The 17,771-nt window shown below is 40.8% G+C and overlaps 1 protein-coding gene across 1 annotated transcript in view; it reads right to left on the minus strand.

Annotated features, from left to right (window-relative positions):
- HK2 (hexokinase 2) overlaps window positions 1-17,771 on the minus strand; it is an 89,766-nt gene that overhangs the window by 62,243 nt on the left and 9,752 nt on the right. Inside the window, exon 2 of the mRNA XM_036751021.1 lies at window positions 5,065-5,227. Within this exon, the coding sequence (XP_036606916.1) occupies window positions 5,065-5,227 (163 nt within the window). The remainder of the gene's footprint in view (window positions 1-5,064; window positions 5,228-17,771) is intronic.

The following is a 17,771-nucleotide window of genomic DNA, read 5'->3' on the forward strand; positions in this document are numbered from 1 at the left end:
CATAAATGGGAAGAGAGACCACCACCACAACAAAATGCTACGAAAGTTAAAATGACCAAAGAAAAGATATGAAAAGGGACCTCCACAGGCTTCTCTCCAGAGATGGGGACTTTGGGAGTGGCACACTGCACATAATGTCAACTTTTTTCAGTACCTGGGTTAGTTTTGTTGAACATTTTCTTTCTTTTTTTTATTTATTATAAGGGTTGACTGAGAAGAGAAGGGATACATTGGGAGATGCAGGAGTGTCAGGAAGTCCCACAAAAAGGTCTATATAACCACCACTGGAGCCCAGAGCTACAAAACTGAAGCTTTTTTGTAGGGGGAAGTAGTACACAGGAAGGGAGATTGCTCTTTATACATCTAAATCTAACCTTAGGGGATAGGATAGTTAAGACTCCAAGGAAAAACTTTCCAATCAATAATTACAACTCTTCTGAAACATGACAGGCTGAAATAATGAGCTCCCTATTCCCTGGACCGGAGCCCTGTGAACTAAACTGGATTTTCTACAGGTTGTAGGCCTGCCACAAATACCACCTCCACCCTCCTCTAGTTTAAGGAAGGACTTTACTAGATTTCCACAGTTGGCAAAGACCCTACACATGCAAAGCAGGGCACAAACTGATAGTTTAGTAATATTTGCTATTTGCTGTCCTTTGGGGCCAACACCCCAAGCAACAGAAGGTGGAGCCCTGGCTTGACCTACTCTCTAATCTTCAGATGCAAATTTCAGTGAGGTTAAGACTTACTTCCTACAGGGCCTGTCTCAAGGGCCTAAGATTTGCTTAAGTCATTTTGAAAGTACTGAACCACTCCCAGCAAACTGGCAAAGAAGACAAAATATGGAAATAATCAATGGTGAAAGCCTTCAGAAAAAGCACAGTAATACACCACTGGCGGAGCTTTGAATTCACTTTAACTACTCTGGAAAACAATCTGCTTTATGCCAGAAAAGAGATCCAAATGTCAAAGTATTTGGATCTTTTGACCTAGAGATCCTACTGGTAGGCATAGGAGGTCAGAGACCAGAAAGGCCAATATACTAGAATATTTATAGCAGCACTTTTTGTGATAACAAGCTGGGAACAAAGTAGGATGCCCACTGATTTGGGGAACAACTAAACAAATTGTAGCAAATGAATAATTAAAATAGATTCTTAGATATTAGACTATTAATTTTTAAATAAAATTTTAGATTAACATTAATAGAAAATAGCTTAACATTACTGTGCCTTTGGAAACAATATGAAGAATGCAAAGAGGCACAAGAAGACTTACATGAATTGATAGAGAATAAATTAAGTAGAACCAGGAAAACAGTGATTACAACAACATAGCTGGCTGGAGACAGCTAGGTGGTACAGTACGTGGAGTGCCAGGCCTAGAGTCAGGAAGACTTGTGTTCAAATCCAACCTTAGACATGTACTAGCTGTGTAACTCTGGGGAAAAAAATCACTTAACTTGTTTGCCTCAGTTCTCTCATCTGTAAAATGAGCTGGAGAAGGAAATGGCAAGCCACTCTAGTATCTTTGCCAAGAAAACCCCAAATGATATGATGAAGGGTTAGACATGACTGAAAACAACTAAGCAAACAGAAAGAAAAATGACAAAATTTAAAAACTCAATCAAGGAAACTACCTGCTCTGTTAATTATAATGAACAAGAATAGCATCTGGGAAGAGTTAAGAAAAATCCTCTCCCTCTCCTTGTTTTTGCAGATGTATGAGACTTTTCCCCCACTTTTTTGTTGCAAGAGATCATTAGCTGGGAAGGAAGAAAGGAAATATTCAGAAACAAAAGTAATACAAAAACAAAATGTATCAATAAAAGATTTTTAAAAAGAAAGTCTGGCACAAGCAAATTTTAAGTCTGGAAGCTAAGAAGGAACACAACGGGCAGAATGCTGGACTTGGGTTCAAATCCTACCTCGGATACTTACTAGTTAGGCTAATACGAGCAAGTCATTTTATCTCTTTTAGCCTTCATTTCTTCATTTGTAAAATGAATCAGACTAGATGACCTCTAAGATCCTTTCCATTTCTAAATTTCACGACCATCAATATCTGCAACTTTAGACAAAATTTTCCCTCTGGTCTCACCTTGCTGTGAAACTCAGCAGTTTCTCCACCCGGATGATTTCCACCAAAAACACGACACGTAGGTGGTCATCTGCCTCCTCCCCTTCCCTCACTGCTTTTGCCAAATCCCACATCCATCTCTCTTCTCCATCCCTTTCTCTCTACTCACCATCACGACTACCGCCCAAGTTGAGGCCATCATCCTCTACGTTGCTTGGCTGGTCTCCTCAACTCCAGTCTCTCCCTTCTCTAACCAATCTAACGAAGGATTAAAAAAAAAAACCTGGCCACATCACTCCCACGCTCAAAAATCTTTGGTGTTTTCCAATGCTTTCTTCATCTGGGATTATGAAGCCCTCCAGAATCTGGCTCCAGCTTAATTTCCCAGCCCTAATTAATACTACTTCTCCTTTCACTCTCTGTTCTAGCTGAGAGGGACTCATTTCATCCTGCCCACTTACCCTCTCTTCTAAGCCTCATCATCTGTAACATGAAGACATTTAGCTAGATGACCTAAGGTCCATTCCAGCTCCATAATTTATCTTCCACTTTTCCACATTTGGACAAATCGTCCCTCATGCCTAGAATACTCTTTCCTCATTGGCCCGCTGAATTTCTTCCTTTCCTTCAAGACCCAGGTTAGGGGTCACCTTTTCCATGAAGTCTTCCTGCAATGATCCACCTGAAACTGACCCCTCCCCTCCTCAAATGAAGTTAGAGCGCTCTTGATGTCTTGGCTGAGGGAATAGAATACAGGACGTAGGAGTCAGAAGACATGAAGTCAAACCCTCCCTCAGATATTTACTAGCCACGTGACCCTTCTCTCTGCCTCAGTTTCCTTATGTATACATCGAGGCGTTTTACGAGGTGGCGGGGAGGATCAAATGAGATAGTCTATGTTCACTTTGCAAACCTTAATGATAGCTATCATTACAATTATTCTTATTCATATTGTTCTATTAGAGTATAAGCTTTGGAGAGAAGGAACTACCATTTTTCAACTATCTTCATATCTGTAGTTCTGAGTACAATGTCTTAAAATCGCTATTTTCAGAGATGGAAGGCCTAAAGAAAGTTACAAAAACATTCCAAACTCATGCAAATGTTCTCAATTATCTGCCAAGGCACAATACAATCAAGAGTCAGTTCCCCTTTTATGGAAAGGTTAGGGAACTCTAGCTAGAGGGAGCTGGAGTTAGCACAGCTGTGCCTGCAGGCACAGTCAGACTAGAAGTACCCCGAGTCTCTCAGGTGTTCTTTCCTGACATTGTCCTGCAAACGGTGACGTAAACCTAGCAGCCAAGAGTAAATAACACTCCCTAGGAAAAGCCCCACTCCATTTAAAAGGTACAAATCAGGAAAGATAAAAGAAATCTGGAAGCCACCTGTTCATACATTAAATTCCCACTTTTCTGAAGAGCAGGAAGTAAGATGGAAAAATCTTTAAATTTCTGCAAGAAGAGGCTGTGAGAGTCAGCCTCAGGCCCCCTTCCCTCCAGCAGAGAAGGCCAAAAGTGTGGTATGTCTAGAGGTGGGGGTAGATGGGGAAAGAGAGGACAGGCTCAGGCCAAATTACCCAGCTGAAGCCCAAGGCCCAGATGTTAAGTCCTAGCTTGTGGGCACAGGGAGCATCAGTTGGGAGTTAGAGAGAGAGACAGCTAGAGATAAAGTATATGAAGGACTTTGCAAACCTGAAAGCATATATAAATGCTAGCTGAGACAGAGACAGAGAAAACCAGAGGCAAGACAGAAAGAGATAAAGACAAGACAGAAAGAGACAGAGAACACTGAGATTAGCAGATAAATGATCAAAGAAGTATAGAATACTGGAAAGAATAATGAAGTCAGAGTAATTATTTAATATTCAATTATTTAAATAGCACTTTCCATTTCATTTAATCCTCCTAACAATCAAGGAGGGTTAGGTGCTAGTATCATTGTGCAGGGAGAGGTTAAGTGATTTGCTAAGCTAGGTGGGAACAAAAATCTAGGTCTTCTGACTCATCCCCCCACCCCAAATCACATATTTTACCCGAAATGCCTGCCTCCCATAAGTCTGAATTACAGCTCAGCTACTTACTAGCTCAATAACTTTGAATAAGCTCACTAAACTTCTATGAGCTTAAGTTTCTTCATCTGTAATTTTTTTGGGAGGCTGAAAGAGGACAGGCATGAAACGGGTCTACAAGGTAGACGAAGAACCAAGGTTCTTTCCAGCTTTAAACGTTATGACCCTATGAGTGTTAAACATTGCAAGTGGGTCGGATCAAGCTCTCAGAGAATCCTTATTTGGGCATGTTGTTGTACAAAGTACAGACCCCCATCCTTTAAAAGCACATTATCAGACATCAGAGGCTTAAGTAAACACTGCAGGGTTAAGGAATGCTTGGTAGAAATACACCTTCAAAAAAGAAAAGCAGACCAAAGCTTCCTGGACCATTTCTCCCAAGGGTCAGAGCCCAGAAATGTCTTTCCTTAAGTCAACAAGATAGCAGCAGGTTCAGAGCTGAAAGGCACTGTAGAGTTCATGTTCTAAAGCACTGTTTTATAGATGGCCTCCAAGACAGAATCGTTGCTTTTAGAGTTGGTAGTCAGGCCAACCTTCTCATTTTGAAGGTGGCAACTGAGACCTGGAGGTTTAAAATGACTCAATGAAGATCACAGCTAACAGGATTTGACCCCAGGCCTCTGACTCCAAATCCAGTGGTCTTTCCAACATGCTATACTGTCTGCCTTGTAGAAAAGTAGGTTTCTCTTTAATCACTTCAGGGCTTTGGACGGAATCCAAGGTGAACCTCTTGTACAGAATTCTGCAAGTAATGTTACAGTGAGGTTTCATTAACTTTGTGCTAAAAGGAAAATCCTTTATTAGAGAAGATGTCCCTATTCATCTGCTCAAGGAAAAAACACCCTAGACTAATAAGCTATTACAGAATACACTAGAAATAGCCCCTTCTTTCCATCCTCCAGCTCATTCGTTACCTGTTCCATCGGGAGTAGATCTCACAAATGTGGGCAGCATTTTCACAGACGCTGTGGGGTGGCTGGCAGCCCCAAGCCCTTTCTCCATCTCCTTTCGGAACCGTTTGGAAACCTCCTGCAGAGTGTCATCTGAGAGACGCATGTGATAGAGATACTGATCGACCTGGAAAAGCAAGGATGGCTTTAGAAGTGGCCCTATCTGTGTCTTTTATTTCCCACCCTCCATGATCTTATACTATTTCACGTTCTCTCTGCTTTCCAGGAAGAACACGAGTGTGCGAGTGCACACACACACACACACACACACACACACACACTCACTCTCTCACTCTCTCTCTCTCTCTCTCTCTCTCTCTCTCTCTCTCTCTCTCTCCCCTGAAATCAGCAGTAAATCTTCTGCTCCCCACCCCACCTCCCTCAACCCTATCCCCACACCAAGCCCACAGGCAACAATCAAAGCCTGGAAAACAAAATCTTTAACATTATTTTGTCTTTAGCTCCCCAGCACTTTGCATATAAAATACTTGCATCATATAAAGTTCATTTATTCAGAAAGAATTAGAGAATGAACAAATGAAAAAACCATTTATGAGGCACCTCCTATGAGCCAAGTCAAAGACAAGACTCCTTATACAAATAAGACTTTACCCCAAAGTAGAACCAACAAAGGAAGGGCTGGTTCTCCCTCTTTGGACGTCTTCGAGCAGGGGCCCAATGAGACCATTGTCAGAATTGCCGTAGAGAGGATTTCTGGTCCCTATGACTCCTCAACCTTGTGAACTGGAACATGACGCAGTATGCCTGTTCCCTTCTGCTCTCATCATCAAGAAACCCTGGTTGTTACTGGCTCCAACTTTGAACTTACTGAAAATCCTATAAAGCAGTAACTCCCCATCTGTGGGTCACAGAGCCATGAGGGGCCTTTGAGCTATTACAGGATCCTGGGAACACAGATTTAGAGCTGCTATAATACCATTTCCTTAGTGCTTTAAAATTTGCAAAATGCTTTACATATGTTACCTTATTTGAACCTTATCCAATCCTGTGAGGTAACCACTATTCTTCTCTCCACTTTCCAGATGCAAACAAACAAGGCTGAGGCCTGAGTCACGAGCTAGTAAATGTCTGAACGGGTTCTCCTTCCTGACTCTAACCCCACAGCTCCACCCACCTACTACACCATGCTGCCCTCTCCTGAAATGTATTTTAGAGGTCATATAATCCCATCCCCTCTCTTTACAGATGAAAAAACTGAGGCCCAAACACGTGAGTCTATCATTAAATGACTATGTATCATAAATGAGGTTAACGTACCTACTGAACTAACATAGTAATAACATGTGTTATTAGTATTTTTTGATTTCTAGAAGCTGTTGTGATTAATACAAATGATTTTAAGGCGTATTCCTAAACGCATAGTATGGCACTTTGCCACTCGTATTTTCTGTCATTTAGACCTAGTAGAGAGTTTAAAAATCATCTAGTCAACCCCCTCATTTTACAGAGGAGAAAAACGAGATGTTCAGAGTCACACACAGTAAAAAGACAGAGAGCCTGGTTCAAAGCCCAGTGCTGACTCCAAATCCAGTGCCTTTTCTACCACAGCCCTTCATGTTATTATATGAAGGGCAATGAGATGATTTTTTTTTTACACTAAGACAGGAGTTTGTTCATATTGAAAATGTTGGGTCTCCTGATTTTCAATCCATTGTTCTTCTTTCACTGATTAAGCTACTCTATGGATGTTTATTTCCTTCCTTCTTTCCGTCTTTCCTTCCTTCCTTTACTACAGTCATTTGACTGAAGACCTGGGCCAGGAGATATCTAGTATGTTGAGTACCAGAAGATTTTTGCAGAAAAGAGTTAGGAAATCTCAGGAAGGACTCAACAAATCAGTAATGCTAGTAGCCTGCCTTTCATGGTGTTTCAAATGTTCATAAAGCACTTTCTTCATTCACAGCATCGCTGTAAGATACTGCATGTTATTGTGCCAATTTTAGAGATGGAAAAACCGATACTCAGTCCACTTTGGTTTTCTGACATTGTATCCCAGATATTAAGCCACCTCAGAAATAAACTAAATCCAGGTGTCCTAGCCTCAAGATGCCCACCATCACACCATTTATGAGGATTAGAATGATGCTGTGGTTAAAAATCACATGAAGTCTTGTTTTATTTTATAACTGCCCTTTCCTAAACAGCAACAGATTCCACAAGGACCCGAGAAATAACAGCACCAGGCTAATTCTCCTTATTAAATTTTCCTCTGGTGCAGGAAACTAAAATCCTTTGCAGCTGAAATCCATCACTCTTGCCTATGATCAAGCTTGTCCAATTAAATGTTACTTATTAATTGGGATCAAATTGCACAAACCAGCTCCTTGCTTTAACCTCATTAAGGAGCCTTCACTCCCCAGTATGAGTTATAACAGCAACAGGCTAAAGGTTAGGAAATAGCAAATCTTGTCATCCCTTCTTCAACCCACTGGAAAGGATTCAATCATAAATGATATAAATGGGCAGATCAGTCACAGAAATAGGAGCACAGAGTAGACAACTAGAATCATGTCATTGGTAAATCTGGAAGGGGCCTTAGACCAGAGGACATAGAATCTTCAGACCCAATAGAATCCTTGTAACAGAGAATATGAGACCTGAAGATACCTTGATAAGGTGAAGAACATTCCGAGAAAAGGGGGAAGGGTGGGGAGACAGAAGGAAGGGAAGAAGCATCTATTAAATGTCTTATAGTGCTTTAAAACATTATTTTATTTGAGCCCCACAACAACCCTGTGAGGTAGGTGCTACCATTATCCTCATTTTACAGTTGAAGAAAAAGAGGCAGAGAAAAGTGACTTCCCCAGGACCACACAGCTAAGTGTCTGAGGTCAAATTTCATGACTTCAGTTCTAGCTCTTTATCCACTGAGCCAAACAGCTAAGGAAAAAAGAGGGTGTGTTTAGAGTCTGCCACATGAGAACCTGGTAAGGGATTCAGAGAAGAGAAAAATCAGAGAAGTGTCCTCAAGTATCTGAAGGGCTTTCCCTTTAGAATAGGGCCTAAGTTTGCTCTGCTTGGGATGGTTTCTTCCACTGTAGCTGAAGTTTGGACCCAGGAGACCTAGATCTTCCTAGACTCAAAAGTCCTTCTTGTCTGAGGTTGCCTGGTGAAGTTCCTGATGGTATCCTTTCTGTTGCTCCTATCATGTCACTTTGGAGTGAAGCATGCAGACAGAAGTGTGAGACAGGCCCTTCTCTCAAAAAGTGCACTGCGGGAAGAACACTGCAATGCTCAGATCAAGACCTTGTCAGCCCACTTCAAGGCCTTATGCAAGGCCTTCATCACCCACCTGCAAGCTGCTATCTTAGCTTTCTGGGCAAGGCCGTCTTAGTATCTGCACAAGTGATTCTCATGGGCATATCAAAGCTTGTTAAAGAGTTATTACAACTGAAGAAACCCGCCGCGTGTCCTTGGAAGATGCACAACAATCCAGAGGTCTACAAGCATCACCCAGGCTAACAGAGGGACAGGACGTTATTAATGCTCTGACTCCCAGACAAACCCTCCATTCACAAGGGCAGGCTCTTTGGTTTATGTGGCCTAATATTTAAAACAAAAACAAGAGCCACCTTTGCATGGCCCTACACTTTACCATGCTACCTCACAATTAACAGACAACAGTTCAATCTCAATGCTCAGCGGCAGTCCATACAAGGTGCTCAGTCTTTGACCGGGCAAACACTGGAGCCAGCCAAGGGTTCAAGTTCAAGACTTTCTACCTACACCCTAAAAAGGGAAAGAAAGGAGTCATCCATCTAAGAGGGAGAAGGAAGATTTTTTCTTCAGATTTTAGTGGTAGTGGAAGCTATGTTTATCTATCCTATTTAGATGAAACTTCTCTAGCAGCCAGGAATAGATAAGCACTTCCTGGTTGGGTAATCTCTGTCTCCTTCCCCACAGCATACCCCAGAACTAGACTACTTCCTCTATGATGCAGGAGGGGAAGATACTGACACAGACAGAATTATCTATGGAATAAAGACTTGGGGCAAATACACTAGGTGAAGATCTAGACATTCACAAGAGGTAAATTAAAAGTAATTTCCGTATTCTTTTGCATGATACCTATTTTCACCAAGAGCAGGAAAAGTAAATGATATGTAAATGATTTCTTTGGATCATATTGGTGAGGCAATGTAGCATCATGGATACAAAGCCTCAAAGTGGAGAAGACCTGGGCTCTGGTCCTGCTTGACGCACACTGGCTCTGTGATCCCAGGCCTTCACTTGACCTCTGGCTGCTCTAAACCAGTTGTGTGAACCTCAAATAGAAATGGGGCCACTAAACTGTACATAAGGATCCCTTCAGGGTCACATATTGACTTAAAAAACCACCTATTAGCATTATCTACATTCTACTGAATTTATTTACTTTATTAAATATTTCCCAATTATATTTTAATCTGGTTTGAACCCACGAGGAGTAGAATTGCCCCAAGTGTTTGTTCAGTTCTAGAAGTGACAAAGATCCCAATCTGTATTGGTGGAGTCCCTTATGCCAGTGAAATCACAAGTCCTTACCCTACCCCAGATCATATTATGTTCACTTTGCCCAATCTTGTCTTAAACATCCTAAAAATCCTAAACTTAAAGCATCTTCAGAGGTTGAGGATGGGTGATAATGAAGGACAAAATACTTGGCCTCTACTTTTGGAAGGCCATCTGATCCAACCCATTCATACACAGGAAGTCCCTCTAACCCTCCATCTCAAGACTTCCAATAGGGAATGCCCTACCGCTAAAGATGCCTATTCCACTTTTGGATGGCTCTAAATGTCAACATGCTTATATCAAGGCTACATCTACCTCTCTGCAACTTCCCTCCCCAATGACCCTAGATCTGCTCTACAGAACAAGTTCAAGCTATCTTCATTTAACTAGCACTTACTTCTTATGTACAAGGCAGATAAATAATTGTAAACTGGGGACTTCCCTCCAGGCATTTATAATATAGATAGTGAAATTAAACAGGCACAACTATAGTATAAGGAAGTTTGTAAGTGAAACGTGAGTTTTACAGGTAATAAAAGCTATATAATGATCAAAGTTTAAAGGAAGGAGAGGAAAAGAAATGGTATGAGAATGAGGCTTGACATTCTGACCAATGACATCCAATTCAGAAATGAGTTGTTCTTGGCTGGTGTGTACGATCACTATCTCTAGCTTCATAGGCTGGACTAGCTTTTTCTAGGGCCTTCCTCCTCATAGGCTATACTCATTTTTCCTTAAAAGGTACTGAAACCACTCTTGAGCCTTAAATTGGCTCCAGGTACTAAGGTATGAACTACTCACTTAGCTTCCTAGTGGCCTAAGTACAAAAAGCCACTATGGCCAACACAAAAGGCCAGGAAGCTGTACCCAGATGAATCAATGCTACGGCTATGAGAACGTCACTTTGCTAACTGTTAATGGTCTATGAGTGTCTCACAGAATGATATATTTGGAGCTAGAAGAAACCTTAGGGTCACTGTTGCCACAACGCTTATTTGACAGGCTCAGAGAGGTTGCCTCGCCCAAGATCACAAAGGTTCTAAGTGACTGAGTCACAACTGAACCGCGGGTCCTTTAAGGTCAGCACTCTCTCCACTGGAGCATGCGACCATCACAGAACACTTGGCAAACCTGTTTAAGCACATAAAAGAGAATGGCAGAACAAATTGTAGTATAGGAAGGGAATGGGATACATCACATTGTGGAATGAAATAGAATACATTCTTACACTGTGCTGTAAGAAACGAGGGGGAAAGATGGTTTCAAAGAGACAGGGGGAGATTTATGCAAAATGAAGCAGAGTGAAGTGAGCAGAACAAGGAAAACAATTTATATAGAACACCAACAGTACAAAAATGAACAATTTTTAAAGCGTTATGAACTCTGTTCAATTAAACCGTCCAACTAAATGGTTAGCCATGGTTCCATAGGACTGATATTTTGTGATATGACCAATGTAGCAATTTGTTTTGTCCTTAGTGTGCTTATGTGATGTTTTTCTTTCTTCTTTTCTTTCCCTTTTCAGTGGGTAGAAAGGAGTAGAAAAAAGGGGAAAAAACAAATGTTTGATAATTAGGGAGAAAAACTGTTTAATGGCAATTGAGAAACACTGTGGATCAGTGGCCAGAAGTGTTAAAAAAAACTTTCGACTGTTATTATCTGCAAAAGGCCTACCTCTTTTAAAAGCTGAGCAGCCAGGGAACATTTTTACTTGTAGATAATGTCAGCTTTCCAAAGGTAAGAGAAGTGATGAGGAAACTGCCATCCAGGACCTGATTCTGATGAATAAGGAAGAAGCAGCCAGTGAACTAAGAACAACCAGAACCTTGGAACCCAGTGGCCACAAAAACTGAAGTTTGTGATAAGCTGAGGGAGAACACAAATTGGTCTGGAGTGTGTTCCAGAACTTACTAGAGTATATTTCAGAATCCAGACATAACGTAGAATTGCATGATCTAAGACTTAAAAAGAAAGTTGGCTGATGATGGTGGTTAGAGCTCACAGTCTAACAAACAGGGGAGACAGCATACAAATTAGATAGACAGACACAGACATTATAATATATATATATATATGTGTGTGTGTGTGTGTGTGTGTCTATGTATGTATACATATATACACATATAAACATATATATGTACACACACACAAACACATACAGGACAAACTGGAGAAAAATGACAATAAAGAGGATGATCAAGAAAGACTTCTTACAAAAAGGGGGAAAGCCAGGAAGCAGAGAGGGGGAAGAGAATCCCAGGCATGGGGGATAACCAATGAAAATGCCCAGAGTCAGGAGACTGAGTGTCTTGGGGAGGATTAGCTAGGAGGCCAGTATCAAAAGACAAACACAAGAGTAGTATTGTCTTGTTAAAAAAAAAAAAAGTGTCAGGAAATTCAAGATGAGCTGTGGCTTAAGGGAGAAAAGCCAAACTATTCAACTCCTTTTTGGCTTCTGCTTTTTTCTACAGAGGAAAATAATCTTCTAAGTTGGCAGAAGTACTCAAAAAAAGTTACCAAGGAATTGAAAAACCTATTTGGTGATGTGATAGTAAGAGAGCATCTTGGTGTCCTTAATGAATATAATTTACCAGGATCAATCAAGTTATAGCCCAGGACAGCTGGGGGAAAAATATTCTACTGCTGAGCTGCCATTTTTGACAAAGGAAACGGAAATGGTACTGGACTAAAGACAGACAAAAGTTGTTCAATTTTTAAAAATGGGAAGGTGGGTGTACGCTGAACTAAGCCTCAAGAAGGCTTACAATTTAATGGGAGGAGACAACATGCAAAAGCAAGTTGAAATGGGAGTGGTGTGGGGATGAGGAGATGTGGGAGGAAAGTTGGTCCTACTTATGGCTTCTACCATACTGGGATACTGATTGGGGGATAGTGATGGAGTAGGAATAACGAGGCTTGACAGGATGTTTTGAGATGATGGGACTTAGTTTAGTGGGAGTTTAGTGAAGAAGCCAAAGAATCAACTGTTCTGTATGCAAAACTAGACTCAAAAGATCTTGACAAGCTAGAATCATGAACTGATACAACTTAATAGGAACCTATGTAAGATCCGACACTTGGATTCAAAAAAACCCAACTACCCAAGTATGAGTTAAGCGAGATATGCTCAGAAAGCAATTTATGCTTTCATTCATTAGTGTGGAAAAGCTCCAAGGGTTTTTGTTGGGCAGCAAGCTCAGAGTCAAAAGGGTTCTATGGCAGCCAAAGAGCTAATGGGGTCTTGGGGTAAATTCATACAAGAATAGTGTTCCAAACAAAAGACGTGATAATCCTGCTATACGGTGCCTTGGTCAGAATACAACTGGAGTATCATGTTTTGGGAAGGATACTGACCACATTCAAAGAGTTGGCAGTATCAAATGGCAGCCAAAAAATTTAACATGAACTTAGGCTGCGGTATCAAGTCATAATAACTGACATTTACATGGCCCTTTAGGTTTTGCAAAGGACTTTGCATGTATTATCTCACTTGATCCTCACAAAAACACTGAGATATAGGCATCATTATCCCCAAATAATTAAATTATGATTTATTATTGCTTTTGGAGAGGAAAAAATGAAAGGTCAGAGGTTAACTGTCTTGCCAAACTTCACATAGCTTGTAAAGGTAAAAAACAGGGTTTAAACCCAGATCTTCCTAACTCCAATTCCCACATTTTCTTCTAACCAGAAAGAGGGCAGTGATAATCTTTTCATATGCTATCCTGGTGAGGCTCCTATCTATACCAGTATGTGCACTTTTTGGTTATGTTATATTTAATTATGTTATATTTGGTTAGGTCCACCCTGGCTACAGCAGGGGTTCTTAGCCTTCTTGTGTATCATAGACTCTCCCTCTAGCTGTCTGGCAAAACTTATGGCCTCCCTTCTCAGAATGTTTCAAATATAATATTTTAAATAATGTTTTAAAGTATAATAAAATGTACAGAACAACAAAGGAAACCAAGGAAAATAAAGATTAAGTTTTTTCCCATGCAAGTTCATGGACCCCCAACACTCAGAGGTGCTAAAGCATGTCCAGAGAGGGTGACCTGGATGAAGAAAGGTCTGAAAACAATGTCACAAAAGGATCCACTGAAAGAACATAACATATGGGGACCTGGAGGTCACCTAGCCCAACCCCCTCATTTTTTTCCCAGTTATAGCCACTTTATTGAATTGTTTACTTGACTGATTATTTGTTACATGAGGTCTATTTTTGTGAGAGAGGGAAGAAGGGAGGAAAAAAAGAAGTTTTTAAAGAAGAATTCTGCCATTGAGAACAATTCTTGAAAGATTTAAGTTCCTGAAATATAAAAATATATTATATACATGAATGTATATGTTTGATAAATATACTAAATAGATAATATATTGGTTATATTTAATAATTTAATAAATGTATATTTATACTTCATTTAGCAACAGCTAGAAGTTGCAACAGATGAAGTGCCAGGCTTGGTGTCAGGAAGACATCTGAGTTCAAATCTGGCCTCAGAAACTTACTAGCTGTGCAACCCTGGGTAAGTCACCTAACCCTGTTTGCCTCAGTTTCATCATCTGTAAAATGAGCTGAAATGGAAGGGGTCACAAAGAGTCAGACACAACTGAAAACAACTGAACAACAAACACACATGTATATATGTACACATATATTTATAACATATTATGTATAATTGTGTATAATATCATATTTTATTAAAAATTAAAATTTCCTAAAATATAACTATACTCAAATGTATATTATCATATATGTTATAACATTGTAATCTACTACGTTATACATTTTATATAATAAACACAATATATACATTGAAATTGTATATGACAGATTGTGTATTACACCGTGTTATACTGTGTATCATATATTACATAATGTAACATACATAACATTATACAATTTAACGAATATTATGCTATTTACTATAGTTGTTAGGGAGCTTAGAATATGAGACAGCATAGTATAATGGAAAGGCTGATGAACTTGAAATCTCAAAAGTCAATGTCAGAGCCCTGATTCTGCCAGGTAGTACCTGTGACCTTAGACTGGTCACATTTAACCGGTCTTGAGGCAGAACTGTCCTGTCCTTAATATTAAGGGATTAGATTAGCTATCTTCTAGAGCACCTTCCAGGTGCCAGATACATGAATTCAAATTCCCTTGAGTTCTTGGAAAGAAAAAGAAATCCAAAAATCTAGATAAAATATAATCTACCTAGCCAGAGCTTCCAAAGGATTAAAGTTACTAATGAAACTGGCTGATATGCAGGGTTTTGTTTGTTTTTTATTGATTCTTTGAACTAAGCTTAGAACCTAAGGCAGGGAAAAGCTAAGGGAAGTTCAATGCTAAGTCCCTGCCCTGGCAGAATGGAGTACATCCTGATGACTAACTTCTGTTCTAATCACAAGGCTGGGGTCACCCATTCAGGATAAAGCCTGGCAGTTCTAAGACAAGGTACCCTTTTAATGACACATGGACAAACTCTTCAAGAGACAGGGCTATGCAAATAGCAGCAAGTTTACACTGTAAAGTTGCCAAGAAAATACCAGATGCTTCTGATAATAAAAGGGAGAATGACAACCAGGAACAGTGCATGTGAGCGCGCTGCACGCACATGCGCGCGCGCGCACACACGCACACACACACACACACACCCCACGATGTTTTTAAGCCCCTTGACCTAAAACACCAGTATAAAAATCCTAACTTTAGTCTCAATCCCCTTCAGATGGTAAGACTAGTACTTCTTTATCCTGGGCTAATCCCTCCCTCATCTCCATGATTCCAACTCTGCCATACCACATCGGTCACAGGCTAAGCTAGGGTGGCTGTTTAGGTGTGGAGATGACAGAGCTATAATGTGGGGCAGTCCTCCAAGATCCTATTACAACCATCCATGAGTCACACAGTTTCCTGTTAATCCAGTTCTCACTGTCTGCAGCATCATGTTTCATACAGATTTCATCCAGCAACATAAAGAGGAAGTTAAGGGTCTAGAATGGATTAAGATTGGTGAGCCCTGGACCATGGGAGCTACATGGGAACCTTAAACATGTGGCCCCTAAACAGAGTACTGTGTGCACTTAATGGCCCTGAGTAGAAAGAACTTAAGCTGCTGTGTGACAATGTGTAAAATACAGAAAAACTTAAATGATATCATCACACATGTGGCCCAGCCAATAAAATGATTGGATTTTATGGGACTGCAACAGAATAGTCCACATGTGGACTGAAGAGCAATGGACAGGCTAGGTATGAGGTTAGGGAAAAAAAGCCACTTGGGCTCCATAATGACTCAAATGAAATCTGAACCAACCACAAATATTTATTGAACTGTTTCCAAAGACAGCAATGCACTAGGCACAGAGGGAAGGGTATATATGTTTGTTGGGAGGAGGGGTTAAGAGATTGTAGGTATAGAAACATAATGTCTTAAGACATGATCCCTTCCCTCAAGGGGCTTACAATCAGATACATTTTAGTTTAGCAGAGGGAAAAGAGAGGGACAGAGCAAAGGTCAAGGGCATGTTCATCAGATGCCTCAACCAACTGAGCCACCATTGCATAAGGAGGTTTGTAGGGATTGTTATGGCAAAGGAATGAGAATTCACTTTACAGATGAGGAAACTGAGGCCCATACACAGGAGGCAACTTTTTCAAGGCACATTGCTAGTAAGCCAGTAAACACAACTTAGATTTGGACCCAGTTTTGACTGTAGATAGAGGGCTCACAATGCTTCTTTTGCTTAAGTAGAAGACACCCTCTGTAATACTGAATTAATTTATGTTCTTAAAATAAAAGTTGGTGGCTCTAGGGGAGCTCAGACAGACACTAATTTATGCTTCATAGAAAGAGAATTTAGAGTGGAGTGGTGAGGAAGCTGAATTGGAACCACAAACCCACCCTACTATGCTACTAGCTATGTAACCTTGAGTACAGTCCCTCCCCCTCTCTCTGGGGCTCAGTTTCCTCATTTGTAAAGCATGGTGGGGAAGATGGATGAGAGGATCTCTAAGGTCCCTTTCAGCTTCAGATTCTATGTTTAAGTGATACAAACATAAATCTACGAAACTCAAAGGCAAACACAACCACCTGGCGGTATACCAAGCATTATACGTAACTGATCAAGGGTGTGCGCGCGCATGTGTGTGCATGTGTGTGTGTGTGTGTGTGTGTGAAAAAGAAAAAAAAACAAAGGAGGTTACTGGAATAATTTGGATGGGGCATGTCTGGAAAAACCTAGTGGATAAGTTGAGAAACAAGCATGGTTGGAGGGAAGAGTGGCCAAAAGGGAAAATATCCAATATAGACAAACAACATGGTAAAGGAAAATGGCAGCTTTAAACTGATTTTACCCCTCATTAAGACTCTTCTGATAATTTCTCTTCTTTTCTTCACCCAACAGCTAAGCTGGCAATTTCACAAGAAAGGCTAAAAAGTCTGTTCCAGCTACAGAATCCCACCAAATTGTGGGATTGGAATGAGGGACCACTCCTGGTAAAGCAGTGGCTCCAATGGGGGTGATGGGGGTGACCAGCTGGATTAGGCCCAGGACATTAAACAACCCCTGCCTCTTTTCCCCAGCTCTGCTGATGGCCTGCTGGGTGACTTCTGTCACTGCCAATCATCTATTCTACCCTCCCTGCAAAGAGAGGTTCACAGGATTGGTACTTGGGAGGTAGAAGTCCACAGATAAAAGTGCAAAAAGCTTCAACACCCCTAAATTAGGGCAGCACTTTAGGTGAACTGGGACTCAGCCTGCCAATCCCCTAGGAAAGAGGCCAAGATTCCTGAGTCATTCATTGCACAAACTAAATGCTGTCTGGCCAGGAGTAAGGAAGGAGTGACCTAGAACCCTGGGGTTGAGGATCCACTTGGGCTATTTAACTACCAAGTGCAGGCTATAATCAACCAATTCAAAAAAACGAATTCTGCCTCCACACTTAAGAGCCCCCTGGTTGGGCAAGGCCAACGATAAAAGGCTCCAAGCCTCTCCAGCACGCTTGAGCCACTTTCTAACTTGGAGCGCTTTGTACAAGTACATGTCACCCTCTTCTGCTACATTATAAATTCCTTTGAGGGTAAAAACTACTGAGCACAGAGCTGGCACTTAGATGTTGTTGAATTTGAACTGAAATGACCAGACAAGAGGCA

This window comes from Trichosurus vulpecula, chromosome 3, assembly GCF_011100635.1.
Source record: "Trichosurus vulpecula isolate mTriVul1 chromosome 3, mTriVul1.pri, whole genome shotgun sequence".
Taxonomy (NCBI): domain Eukaryota; kingdom Metazoa; phylum Chordata; class Mammalia; order Diprotodontia; family Phalangeridae; genus Trichosurus; species Trichosurus vulpecula.